Below are 14,228 nucleotides of genomic sequence, written 5' to 3' on the forward strand. Positions count from 1 at the left end.
CAGACCTTTACAGAACCTCAGCACATCTTGAGAGTTCTTTTGGTACGACACCCCCAAAGTTCTCTCTGTATGGATTGAGCAAGACATAAAATAGGAACGTCTATTGCACAGCCACATTCCATACGGACTCTCCAATGACACAAAATACCAACTGAGAGGTTGGGCCAAAATTAACATTAAAAGGAAAATAAACCCATCAGCCTTATACAAACATTGTGTTAAATGGCAACGGGGGAGTTGGGAAATGTTAGGCCTTATGACATGCTGTTCCTACATTTCCAAAAAACTACTTCAGGAGGAGGTTTCGACCAAAGTCAGCATCATGTTTACATTTTATTTAGAACATTTACTTTTCCTTGCTGTTGGAGGGTAACCATTGAGATCTTCTTGTTCTGTAAAATCATGCTCTGAGCTGTCGTGGGAATAGTCCTTCATGGTGCTGTAGAAGACTGGAGCATTATACTGGGTAGTGGCTTCAGTTCTTTTCTGCTCACATTTGCATAGCTTTTTGAAGGCAGCTCTAAACTTTTGAGACATCACGTTATAAATTACGGGGTTGATGGCACTGTTTAGGTAGACGCAGAGCCTACAGAAGAGGAGGAACCAACTGTTCAGGTAAGGAGGGTCCATGAAGGAGTTGACCACCACCAAGGTACGGTACGGCATCCACAGAAGGGCGAAGAGGATCACCACCACAGCCAACATCTTGGTCACCTTTAAGTTGAGAACAGATAAACAAGGTGAGTGGGGCTACTTTTTCCAGCAGAGGGCAGGGTTGCCAACCTCCAGGTGGGGCCTAGACCCCTCCCACAATTACAACTGATCTTCACATTACAAAAATCAGTTCCCCTGGAGAAAATGGCTGCTTTGGAGGGTGGACTCTATGACATTATACCCTATCGATGTCCTTCCCCTCCCCAAACCTTGCCCTCCTCCCCACACTACACCCCCCAAATCTCCAAGAACTTCCCAACGCAGAGGGGAAGAGGGAAGAGCCGGAAGCTCACCCCCAGGGTTTGATTAGCAATTAGGCCAGGCAAGCTACAGAGCTGGAACATGAAGTACAGTATATGGTTCAGAATCATGTGAGACCTTAAGAATACCACCTTGCCAGTTGCTTTTGCTCTGTTTCGATCAGTGCTACAAAAACGTTTATTCCTTTATTGCTATTTCTAAAATGATGTAACTGGAATAAACAACACATTCCTTGCCTCATGGACAACAAGGATTAAGCAATAATAACAGCAGGGGACCATGCATGTGGATTAGCATACAGCCAGTCTGATCTTATGTAATGCTAGAGGTGTGTAAACTCATTCATTTCAGTGGGTTAAAGGGCGCCTAACTCTGGGTATGATAGGGATGCATAGGGACAAGATTTAGGGCTTTATGTCAAGATTCAGTAGGGTGCAGCATCACTTGCCTTAATTTTATGAAATGACCAGTTTATATAAAAATATTGGGCAAAGCTATTGGGAGAAACTGGAAAAGGGACAGGCACAGAGCTGAGGGGATGCGAAGTGTAAGGTGGAATAAGATGAGAAAAGTGAATGTTTGACAGTAAATAAAGCAGATGAATAGAAAGCAGGCATGAATTTATAATGAATACCATCAAACCAAGTGGGATTTCTGACAGAGACTCTTAGCAGCTCTGATGCAGGAATGCAAACAGTGTAAAAGTCAGTGTGGTGTAGTGGTCAAAATGTAAGATTATGTCCTTGGCAATCCTGGTTTGAATTTCTACTCTGCAATGGATGTTTGTTGGCGCATCTTGGGCCAGCCTCTCTTTCTCAGCCCAACCTCCCTCTCAGGGTGGTTGATTAAGAATAAAATGGAGGAGAAGAACAGCTATTCTGGGTTGCCATTAGGGTTGCCAACCTCCAGGTGGTAGCTGGAGATCGCCTGCTATTACAACTGATCTCCAGCTGACAGAGATCAATTCCCCTGAGAAAATGGCTGCTTTGGCAATTGGACTCTATGGCATTCAAGTCCCTCCCCTCCCCAAACTCTTCCCTCCTCAGGTTCCACCTCCAAAATCTCCAGGTATTTCCCAACCCGGAGCTGGCAACCCTAGTCGCCAATGGGAATGAAAATAGTGTATAAATAAATAAATAAATAAATAAATAAATAAATAAAGGGATGCGACCAAGGGTGAGGTGGAGGTGTGTGTGTGTGTGTGTGAAATTAAAAGAAATAGGGTGAGTTTAAGGGGGTTACCGCATTTGTATTCCCAGCAATGTATTAAGAGTTTGAAAACGTTATAAAAAATACTGTTCGCACTTTGTTTGGCCCCTTTAGCTGTGAAGACGTCTTCCAACCATTTATAAGCCGTGGTATCCAAAAACCCTTCTAAAGCGATGTTTTTTATAACATTTTCAAACTTTTAATACATCGCTGGGAATACAAAGTGCCGTAACCCCCTAAAATATGCTGAAGTGGAGAATATAAAGAGGAAGCAATAATGTGGTGCTTGGTTGAGAATGTGTATTGGCAAATACAGCCAAGTTGTTTAACGGGCCATTGTGTTGCCATTTCTTTGTTACTTCATTCAACATGAAGGTATATCGTTTTTTTCTATAAAGAGGAAGCAGCAGACTTCAGAGGCTGCTAGAGATGAGATGAAACAGTAGAAATAGGAGGTGAGAACCAAAGATCTCAAAGAAGGATGGAAACTCTAAATCCACCTATCTTATCACTCTTCTCAGAAAAGTCTGATGTCTTCCTCTGGACTAGGGAAGCGTCCATCAATAGAAGGGGCTGTTCATCCTGCCAAAGGAGCCTTCTGACAACTTCCTTCAAGGGAAGAGGAAGGCTCCTAAGGTTGTTGAAAGGCTCCAAACTTTACTGAGCAGAGTGGTAGAACACATGCCAATAAATCATAGCAATTACTAAATTAAAAGAAAAGAAAAACACAGCATATATATATTTGAAAGTAGGAAAGGACTTGGAAGGGGGGAAAGAATGAACTTGGAACTGGCATAAAAGATGAGAGGCTGTTTTTTTCCTCTTTTTGTTTTGTATTGTTAATAAGTTCACAAAAGACGGCTGAAGATCAGGTGACCGCTGAGAGTGGGTTTCACATCTCCTCAAAGCTGTACTACCTATAACAAAAGGTCACGTCTCCAGAAATACAATAATTATAATTAGAAAAGAAAGCCAAAAAATCCAGTTAAAATTGGCCCTAATCCAGTCATATTAGTCATGACCAAGAACTCGACTAGATGAGATGCAAGAGATCCATGACAATACCTTTAAGTTTATTTAACAGTACTGTGGAAGAAGGCCTGTTTGGACCCAGGTTATTGCACCGAGGGCGGGGTGGTGGTGGTAACTCTTTCTCCAACCGCTGTTTTCTGGATAGAAATTGGCTCAAGTGAGCAGAAATTAGCTCTATTGGGAGGGGCTGGAGGAAACTGAGTTCTACCTGGGAAATGTGGGGAGGGGAGTTAAACTTGCTTGCTCCAGTGGTACGGTTCTGATCTAAATCTTTATGGGTGTTCTTACCACAGCTCATTCTACTATTAAGTAAAGTGAAATGGTTGAATAAGAAACACACACCCTCTGCAGAGAATATGCTGCCACTCTGTTCATGCAGAGGAAGAAGCCAACCAGTTGCATGCTTCAGGAGTAGGGTTGCCAGGTCCCTCTTTGCCACCGGCCGGAGGTTTTGGGGGCAGAGCCTGAGGAGGGTGGGGTTTGGGGAGGGACTTCAATGCCATAGAGTCCAATTGCCAAAGCGGCCATTTTCTCCAGGGGAACTGATCTCTATCAGCTGGAAATCAGTTGTAATAGCAGGAGATCTCCAGCTGGTACTGAAATGCCTGTGTCATAATGTTAATTCCGAATTATATAGCACAGTAGGAGGTTGATAGTTCAAAGCAGTTGTTTATTGGGCCTAATATACATACTGGGTGAAACTGCCCAAATGCGCTGGACAGTCTCCACAGTCAAACAAAGGATTGCCACAGCATTTATAACCTCTGGTCAGGGGTGGTACAATACACGCAATACAGAGCATAGAAATACAAAGATCCAATAATGAACACCTTTGGATTAGCATAGGCCTATCAGTGGGGGTTGAGGCGGTACCTTAGCTGGTTACATGATCTGGGGCAAGGAACATTCCTTAGGCTGTAGGTAATTTTGGGCCATGTCTTGGTGGATGGCTGTACCAGACACCAACAGCCTGATTTACTGACTCCTGGCTCCCACCTTCCCAAAGCCCTCATGTGTGTGTGCACATGAATGCATAGTATTTCAAACCTGCTCTTACACTTTACGCCTAGCATTTCCATAAGAGCAATTATGCAAACTGAACACAAAAGCATATATTCAGATGATAATAATAATAATGATTACAGGCATTACAGCACCTGGAGGTTGGCAACCCTATTCAGGAGCACAATATATGTAATAACGTAACATATGAATTAGGTTCTGGTTCACGTGAATGGAAACTGGACCTGCATGGAAAAACCACACGTTTCCCAGTTTATATGACACAGCGATCACGGTAATTGGTAATCGGGTGCACCGTAGGACCCCATATGCTCCCCATTCACATACATGATGGACTCCAGCAATATGTAAATGGATGTCATAGTAATATCTGCAGATGGCTCTAGTGACTATGGAATGTAACCTGCCATTTGCATTAGGGTTGCCAGCCTCCAGGTGGCATTGAAGGAAAATAACACCTATGCTATAACAGTTAGCTGATACAAACAAATAGCACAAGGCTCATAAATATATGCAAATACAAATTTATGTGAACACTAAATTACAAATTGCTTAACTTAATACTATAATGTGCCCTACCACCCATGTGACTAATTAGAACAACAGGATCTAATGATAAGAATTTATAATTTCTATATTTTTTATAAATTCTTATAATTAGATCCATGGATCTGTGTTCCAGATCCGGTTCTGAACATCACTGATTTACTTGTGGTCCCCACCGGACATTTGGCATTACCCTTTTAAGGGAACTTCAAGAAACGTTAGAAGCTTGGTGCTTAATATTGATTCTACGGACAAGACAAGTAACTTTACGTTGGAAAGCTCGATGAACTATACTAGCACCTATCTGGTGGTGACTTTTTCTTGTATATATTGTACATAGTACACATTCATTGTTCAGTACCTGGAGGCTGGCAACCCTAATGCAAATGGCAGGTTACATCCTATAGTCACTAGAGCCATCTGCAGATATTACTGTGACATTCTATTTACATTGTAAAAGCAAATGGATCAACTAGCGGTTGCGATTAAATGTTCCCAGAACCCAGCATAGGTTCCGGGGTCCCTTCTAACAAAAGAGCCCCCCTTTTAATATACGTAGAGTGGATAATGAATACACGCACTAGAGAAGCATGCCGAGAACAATGAAGCATCGAGAATGAGGACGTATGCTCCTTCTCATCCCTGCTATGGGCCAGCTTCCCCGTCCCCTTTTTAAAAATGCATCTGCTTTGTACTGAAAGTCTCTAACAATTGTAATCGCTACACAGAGCTATTTGCATGATAGGTGATTATCCTCCCTCTCAGCATGCCTTCATTGAACGCAAAGGGATGTACTGTCTGTGTAAAAAGCAGCGCTGGCTGCGCACTGAAGGGACATATGAACAAATGAAGTTGCTCATACTGAGTCAGATCATTGGTTTATCGAGGTCAGCACTGCCTACTCTGACTGGTAGAGGCTTTCCAGGGTCTCAGGCAGAGGTCTTTCGAATCACTTACTGCCTGGTCCTTTCAACTGGAGATGCCGGGGACTGAACCTGTGACCTTCTGTATGCAAAGCAGAGGCTCTTCCACGGATTGGGTTGACAGGTCCCTCTTTGCAACAAGCGGGAGATTTTCAGGGTGGAGCCTGAGGAGGGTGGGGTTTGGGGAGGGGAGGGACTTCAATGCCATAGAGTCCAATTGCCAAAGTGGCCATTTTCTCTAGGTGAACTGATCTCTATTGGCTGGAGATGTTGTAATAGCAGGAGATCTCCAGCTAGTACCTGGAGGCTGACAACCCTAGCCACTGAGCCTCCCCAATGTACACGCACATGTCAAAAGGGGGCTGATATGGTTGGAGGGAAAAAAGTTACGCTTCCCTTTGGAAGCTCACAGTATCTTTTGTAATTCTGGTATTCTACTGAATTTTATTCTAGGCATATTTTGATTGTGCCAGTTATTTTTTTCTTGACCTGCTCCCCTCCCCATAAAATTCCTGCCATGGAGGTTTGCAGTTTCCCTGTAATTTCAAAATAAGTTATGGCTAAGACCTCAATGGACCGGTCGCTTCAAAAATGCATGTGCCAATTGCAATGATATAAATTAAACATAAGAGAACAAAACAAAACAGTAGATAGTTATAGTTCATTCCTACAGCCTACACTGGTAGATGGTACAACTTAACACCAGTGAGCTATAGAATATGGATAAACTATAGGAGCTACAGGGCTGCGCTATTAGAGAGAAATCTTCATTCTTGCAGTCTTATCCGCTCATCCAAATTAGTGGTCTCCAGCAAATCACCATGTCTTAGCTGTCAACACTCAGTCCAGAAAGGCTGTGTAACCATTCCCTGCTGTGAAAAAAAATTAGGTCAGGAGCTGTGGCTCAGTGGTAGAGGGTCAAAAAGACAAACAAGTAGGTTCTAGATTAAATCAAGTATGAACTCTCCCTAGAAGCTAAAATGACTAAACTGAGGTTGTCGTACTTTGGTCACTTTATGAGAAGACAAGAGTCATTGGGAAAGACAATAATGCTAGGAAAAGTTGAAAGCAGCAGGAAAAGAGGAAGGCCCAATACGAGATGGATTGACTCTATAAAGGAAGCCACAGTCTTCATTGTATAAGATCTGAGCAAGACTGTTAACAATAGGACATTTTGGAGGTAATTAATTCACAAGGTCACCATAAGACAGAAGCAACTTGACAGCATTTAACACACACACACACACCTTTTTTTGGGGGGGGGGACCCGGAGAGAATTTAGAAACCTGTTCAGTTGGCAATTGTGTCATTCAGTGCTGAACCAAACACGTGTGGGGACTGCATAAGTCTGGCGACTGCACTTGAGCAAGGTAAGTTGGACAGCCAAATAGGTAGGGTTGCCAGGTCCAGACTGGGAAATATCTGGAGATTTTGGGGGTGGAGCCTGAGGAGGACGGGGTTTGGGGAGGGGAGGGACTTAAATGCCACAGAGTCCAATTGACAAAACAGCCATTTTCTCCGAGTGAACTGATCTCTATCGGTTGGAGATCAGTTGTAATAGATCTCCAGCTATCACCTGGAGGCTGGCAGTGGCAGCCCTACAAATATGGTAAACACAAAAGCTGCAGCGTGCCTACCTCTTCCTTCGTATCTGCCCCTTCCTTTCTTGTTGTTGCAAGTACTGCAGTATTGAAGGGAGGCAGATGACAACATCACAAAGGAATGGGTGGGGAAAGCTGTGATTGCCTTTTCTGCACTGTAGTTTTAATAGCAGCCAACAACCAGTGAGTTGCAAAGTAGCAACCTTTGCTGAAGGGCAGAAAAGTCAAAATCTCTGAAAATGAGGCTCTTGGCTTTCCTATCAGGAGGACTGGAGTAGAGGATTTCCCTCAGACCACAAAACTCATCTACAAATAAATAGTTTTAACAAAAATAATCACATGCAGATAGGGCTGCCAATTTCCAGGTGGATCCTGACCTGGACATCTCCCTGTTCTCTGGACTACTGAGATCAGTTTCCCTGCAGGAAATGGCCACCTTGGAGCATGGATTCTATGGCACCACACCCCCTCTGAGCTCCATCCTCAAACTCCGCCCTCCCTAGACTCCCCCCCTCAAATCTCCAGGAACTTCCCAAACATGAAGGGCCATGGCTCAGAGGTAGAGCATGGGCTTGGCATGCAGACGGTCTCATGTTCAATCCCCGTCATCTCCAGTTGATAGCACCAGGCAGTAGGTGATGTGAAATACCTCAGCCTGAGGCCTTGGAGAGCCCCTGCCAGTCAAAGTAGACAATGGTGACCTTGATGGACCAAAGGTCTGATTCAGTAGAAGGCAGCTTCATGGGTTCATGAGTGGGCAACCCTGCTTGCAGAGCACAGAGTGCAGTTCAACAGAAGTATTCAATTAGTGCCACATGAACTATTTGGTAGGATAGTAATTTTTATAAAAGTCAGATAAAAGTTTTGTGATTACCACCATTGGAGGCAGGGATACACATGATGACTTGTTGGTGGAAATGAATTTTCAGCTACCAGTCATGTTCATGGTAGTCTGAATATTGCAACTAATAATTACAGTGATGATCAGAACTGGATGCCCGGTACGTTTGACAGTTGAAGAGGGGGGGATTATAAGCACACACACACACACACACATACTCAAACTTGAATGTTAGTCACAGCTGTGATGAAATCATGCTTTAGAAAAACAGACATCAGCATTTTGAAAAGAGAGAGTTGTAGTCAGCATAAAATCAGAAAAGTTAGTTTTTTTCTAAAGACGAGAAATTAACCAGAAGTTCAGTGGCACCTTAAAGACTAACAAAATTTATTCCAGTGGGAATCTTGCTGTTAGAGTTTACTTCATCAGATGCATTGGATGGACAGCCATTGAAAATATATTTATACTCAAAATTACAAGCAACAGAATGGTGTGGAGATGTTATAAAGAGAGGCCAGTTAAAACAATATGTAGTCAAAGAGAATTCATCTGGTGTGAGACAGGATAAGGAGAACTAAAGGGAGCGGTAATGTTAAATCTCTTAATTAATCCCAATTCAGCACTTTTGCATCAGATTCCCAGTGGCCTTCTGGATATCACCATATTTAATGTCTGATTTCTGTCCATTTGTTTTAGGGATGCCAGCCTCCAGGTGGGACCTGGGGATCCCCTGGAATTACACTTATCTCCAGACTACAGAGGTTAGTTCCCCTGGAAAGAATAGCTGTTTTGAGGGTGGACTTTATGGCACTGTACCCCACAGAGGTCCCTCTCCTCCCCAGGCTCCACTCCCAAATCTCCAGGAGTTTCCCAACCGGGATCTGGCCACTCTACTCCCCCATCCCCCACCAGAGGCCAGGGGGGACCTGGCAACCCTAAATTACTCTTTGATTGTGCTGTTTGTCCAATGTAAAGCGTGAGAGAGCCTATACAAAATAATAAATTAACACAAATCTAACATTAACATACCACCAGTAGAGTGAAACTCGCTGGAGCCCATGGGAGCCCCTCAAATTGTACTCTTGGTAGGGTTCCCTGCAATGCCTTGACAAAGGCTGGGAGATTTGGGGAGTGGTGCCTGGGGAAGGCAGAATTTGGGGCAGATGTGATGTCACTTTCCCTAATCTCTATTTTCCCTAATCTCTATTTTCTTTACCATAGAGTTCACCAGAAATTCCTAGAGTGTCAGTATGTGGGGATCATTTTTTAAATCCAACTGCTCAATTACTCGGGGGTGGGAAACTGGAGCTAGCTAGGGGATGGCAGTTCCCCACACTGGGCAGGTAAGCGGGAGGCCTAGTTCTTGGGGTCAAGGCGCCAGCAGGAACAGAGCGCCAGTCAAAGTGTTGATCTGAAGTTCAGAACAGGGAATTGTGTAAATCACCCTCACCTCCTCTACTAGCAGAACCACATTTTTGGATCCAACCCATACTCCCTGAGCGTTGGTGACCATTCTCAGATTCCTCAGTCCTCCTCACCCCCAGAGAAATAATAATACTGACCTTATGGGCAAGAGTGGATCCAAAGCAGGTTTTAAAAACATTTTAAGGTGCTATTTAAATTCTAAGCATTATGATAAAAATGGTTGTTGTCTTTGTTGTTGCCTGTCCAATGAAATATTATTTTGGAGGCAATATTCTCAGATTGTCTTTGTGGAAAAAAGGTGTAATTGTTATTCTGAGCAGACTGAGAAGCAAATGCCAGGTTACAATGCAGGGAGATGGCTCAACATCATCTCAAATTCATTCTGTGTTTACGGAGTAAGTGGAACTGATATTATTCTTTGGAAGCACTTAAAAAGGCAGAGAATCAATACAAATGGCAGTCAGACCCGCATGGAATTTTATGTCCTGTAAATATCTCAAATTGCAACCTTGAGTGAGAGAGATAACATTTTAGCCTTTATGAATAGAAAGAAAGTTTTCCTCTCGCAGCAATAGCTTGGAATAGCTTGAGGGAAATAAGTAAATAGCCCCCCTTTTTAGTATCTAGCAATTTTCTCTGTGAGCTTCAGCAGAGCCTCATTATTTCCCCATTGAACTAGTAACTGTTCACCACTTGGTCATCATTTGTAAAGTGGAATTTCATTTTGCTGCTTTCTGCTGACTCTGAAGGTTTTGTTATTTCTTATGTGAAAACAGGTTGAGTTGGGGCGAAAGAGCAGAAAATGAAATCTGCAGAAAGAGGCTGCAATCATGTCATGCCTTGAGGTCTAACCTTGAAGGCTGCCTGAACTGAATCCTCATCTTGTAGTTATCCTCCGGTAATTAAAAATTGAACAAAATCAGCTCAGTTTTAGCTTCCTTCATTTTGACAAGCTGAAAGTGCTTTAGGAGAGGAATTCTCTTGGAGTATACACACACTTCTTTCTTTTCTCTCGGGGTGCCAACCTCTAGGTGGGATCTGGGGATCCCCCAGAATTACACCTCATCTCCAGACTACAGAGATCAGTTCCCCTGGAGAAAATGGATGTTTGGAGGGTGGATTCTATGGCATTATACCCCACTGAGTTTTGGGAAGAGTGCTAGGGCTTTGCCCCAGTGCAATGCTGGCACTTCCAGGTCAGGCTGGAAGTGATGCCATCATCCGGTGACAAAGATCACTGCCCCCCTGCAGTTAGGGTTGCCAGGTCCCTCTTTGCCACCGGCGGAAGGTTTTTGGGGTGTAGCCTGAGGAGGGTGGGGTTCGGAGAGGGGAGGGACTTCAATGCCGCAGAGTCCAATTGCCAAAGCAGCCATTTTCTCCAGGTCAACTGATCTCTACCAGCTGATGATCAGTTGTAACCATGGGAGATCTCCAGCTAATACCTGGTGGTTGTCAACCCTACCTGCAGTAAGTACCTCCCCTTCCACCATCTCCCACTGGTTGCTAGGCCATGCCAAGTAACCCCTACCTCCCAGCCTTATACCCTCACTTTTCCCCAACACAGCTCATCAGTGAGAGAAGAATCATAGAACCATAAAATCGAAGTTGGAAGGGGCCATACAGGCCATCTAGTCCACCCCCCTGCTCAGTGCAAGATCAGCCTAGAGCATCCCTGACAAGTGCTTGTCCAGCCTCTTGCTTAAAGACTGCCAGTGAGGGGGGGGGGGGCTCACCACACCTTCCTAGGTAGCTGATTCCACTATCGACCAACTCTTACTGTAAAAATAAATTTCCTAATATCCAGCCGGTACCTTTCCACCCACAATTTAAAACCCATTATTGTGAGTCCTATCCTCTGCTGCCTACAGGAACAGCTCCCTGTCCTCCTCTAAGTGACATCCTTTCTAATACTTTAAAGAGAGCAATCATGTCCCCGCTCCAACCTCCTAAGGGTAAGAGAAAAGGAAGAGGAGACAGAGAGAGCTGTACCAACTTACTTTCATCCCTGGCCCTAGCAGAAGCCAAGGTCTTTAGAGGATTGGACGTGAAGTACACAAACGGGTTGCAAGACATTTCTGCAATTCACACTACACATACCCTCCTGCACAGCAGCACAGCAGCTCCCCAGCCCTCGACCACCTGCTTTGCAACAACACCTCCTCCACCCACCTGACTCACAAAGCAGCAGTGGTGGCTCTCTCCCTCCTCCCCTGCTTATCACCCTTAATGTGACAGACTGGCTCATGTAAACCAGGGGGTTCACCAGTTTGTAAAAAAACCCCACCCAATATCTATACTGTGCCCCTTTCTCTGGGGTTTTCTTTAAATCTGCAAAAGGGGGCAGGTTTGGAATTAGATATGATGTTGATGTGTGTGTGTGTGTGTGTGTGTGTGTGTGTGTGTGAGAGAGAGAGAGAGAGAGAGAGAGAGGAGAGAGAGAGAGAGAGAGAGAGAGAAGAGAGGACGAGGAGAGAGACGAGAGAGAAGAGAGAGAGAGAGAGAGAGAGAGAGAGAAATAATTGTCTTCCCCCACTTTAGTTCTCTCAAGGAGATATAGGCCACTGAAGTCCTTCTAATAAAGTGATGTGAGTTTTGGATCATAGCCCCCTGAGGACAATGGTGCTCTCTCCCTCAACTTCAGCATCCTTTGGATTATTCAGTTAAGTCTGGCAAGATAAAGTAGATCAACATTAGCAAAGTACATTAAAGAGCAGATCTTCCAACCACTGTAAAAGGTTGACTCCCTAAGGGCTGTTTTGAGCATGACGGAAGACAAACCCAGGTTTGCCACTGACTCAGCCTGAAATAGTTCAGGATTTTCTATTCCTTGGCTCCTTCATCAATCAAAAGGGATACTGCAACCAGGAAATCAGAAGGAGATTGAGACTTGGGAAGGGCAGCCACGAAGGAGTTAGATAAGTTTCTTAATGTGTCGCTGGCGACCATAATCAACATAAATTCATACTGTTAAAAAAAAAAACAAAGGTAAAGGTCCCCTGTGCAAGCACCAGGTCATTCCTGACCCATGGGGTGATGTTACATCCCGACGTTTACTAGGCAGACTTTTGTTTACAGGGTGGTTTTGCCAGTGCCTTCCCCAGTCATCTTCCCTTTACCCCCAGCAAGCTGGGTACTCATTTTACTGACCTCGGAAGGATGGAAGGCTGAGTCAAACCTTGAGCCGGCTACCTGAAACCAACTTCCATTGGGATTGAACTCAGGTCGTGAGCAGAGCCTGGACTGCAGTACTGCAGCTTACCACTCTGCACCATGGGGCTCCTTGTCCATTCATACTGTAGTACTCCCCATTACTATGTATGGGTGTGAAAGTTGGACAATGAAGAAAGCTGGCAAGAAGATAGTTGATTTGTTTGAAATGTGGTGTTGTAGGAGAGTTTTACAGATAAAATGGACTGCCAAAAAGTCAAATAAGTGGGTTCTAAATCAAATCGAGCCTGAACTCTCCCTGGACACTAAAATCACTGGAAATACTATACTGCTAAGAAAAGAAGAAGGCAGCAGGAAAAGAGGAAGACCCAACATGAGATGGATTGAGTTGATGAAGGAAGCCACAGCCCTCAGTTTGCAAGATTTTGAGCAAGGCTGTCAAAGATAGGATGTTTTGGAGGACATTGATTCATAGGGTCACCGTAAGTCAGAAGCAACTTGACCGCACTTAACTCACACAGCCAAACCTGGCATTCCAGAGGAATGCATGCTTTTGTAGAAAATCAATTTGTTGTTTTCACCCTTTACAGTGACATATAAAATATTTTAGATGTGCACTTAAAAGCCTAAAACATGAAAAAGGTTCTCATAAAGGGCTGGTGCCACCCACTCAAACATGACTGGATTAACTAACTAGTTAATCTAACTGAAAAAGTTTTGCCGTCCCTCTAGTCCATCAGCAGGCTTAGGATAAAGAGCTCCATAATTAGTTTTTTTCTGAAATCCTAGCTAGGATCAAGGAATAGATTGCTATAGGCTGGCATTGAATTAAAAGGAAATTCTGTGTAAACGTATAGAGAATTCGGCTGTAGCCATTTTTCAAATGTCACATGAACACATGAAGCGGCCTTATACTGAATCAGACCCTTGGTCCATCAAAGTCAGCATTGTCTACTCAGACCGACAGTGGCTCTCCAGGGTCTCAGGCTTTCATATCACCTACTTGCCTAGTCCCTTTAGCTGGAGATGCCGGGGACTGAACCTGGGACCTTCTGCATGCCAAGCAAAGGCTCTACCACTAAGCCACAGGCCCTCCCCTCCTATGAAGTTTAAGAGAAGCTTTAAAAGTGATTAGTAAGTATCACGTTTGAAGGCTGAAAGTTCAGTTTGACCCACATCAACCATCCTGCGTATTGAGGAAAGAAAGGTCTGACTTTAATACTGTATGCTGTTTAGATTATAGTGATGTTTAGCATTCCAACAGTGTGAATGAAAAAAGACCTTGCAGGCTTGTCCTTGCGGCAGATTTCCAATACAGCACAATGAGGCAGCCAGACAAGAGGAAGGGGGGCAGACAGATGAAATAAAACCAGAAAGGACCTTTTCAAACTCAGCTAGATCTACCAAAAACTTTTGTCCTCGGTATTGAACTGGACAAAACCTCGGAGATTTCCTTCAATGCCTCCTTTCCCTCATGAAACTTTA

General features: G+C 44.0%; 1 protein-coding gene across 1 annotated transcript in view; it reads right to left on the reverse strand.

Annotated features, from left to right (window-relative positions):
* Positions 1 to 333: 333 nt before the first annotated feature.
* The window catches only part of LOC130473488 (thyrotropin-releasing hormone receptor-like), a 34,084-nt gene continuing 20,189 nt past the window's right edge, over positions 334 to 14,228 (reverse strand). Inside the window, exon 2 of the mRNA XM_056845017.1 lies at positions 334 to 714. Coding sequence (XP_056700995.1) covers positions 334 to 714 — 381 coding nt within the window. The remainder of the gene's footprint in view (positions 715 to 14,228) is intronic.

This window comes from Euleptes europaea, chromosome 2, assembly GCF_029931775.1.
Source record: "Euleptes europaea isolate rEulEur1 chromosome 2, rEulEur1.hap1, whole genome shotgun sequence".
Taxonomy (NCBI): Eukaryota; Metazoa; Chordata; class Lepidosauria; order Squamata; family Sphaerodactylidae; genus Euleptes; species Euleptes europaea.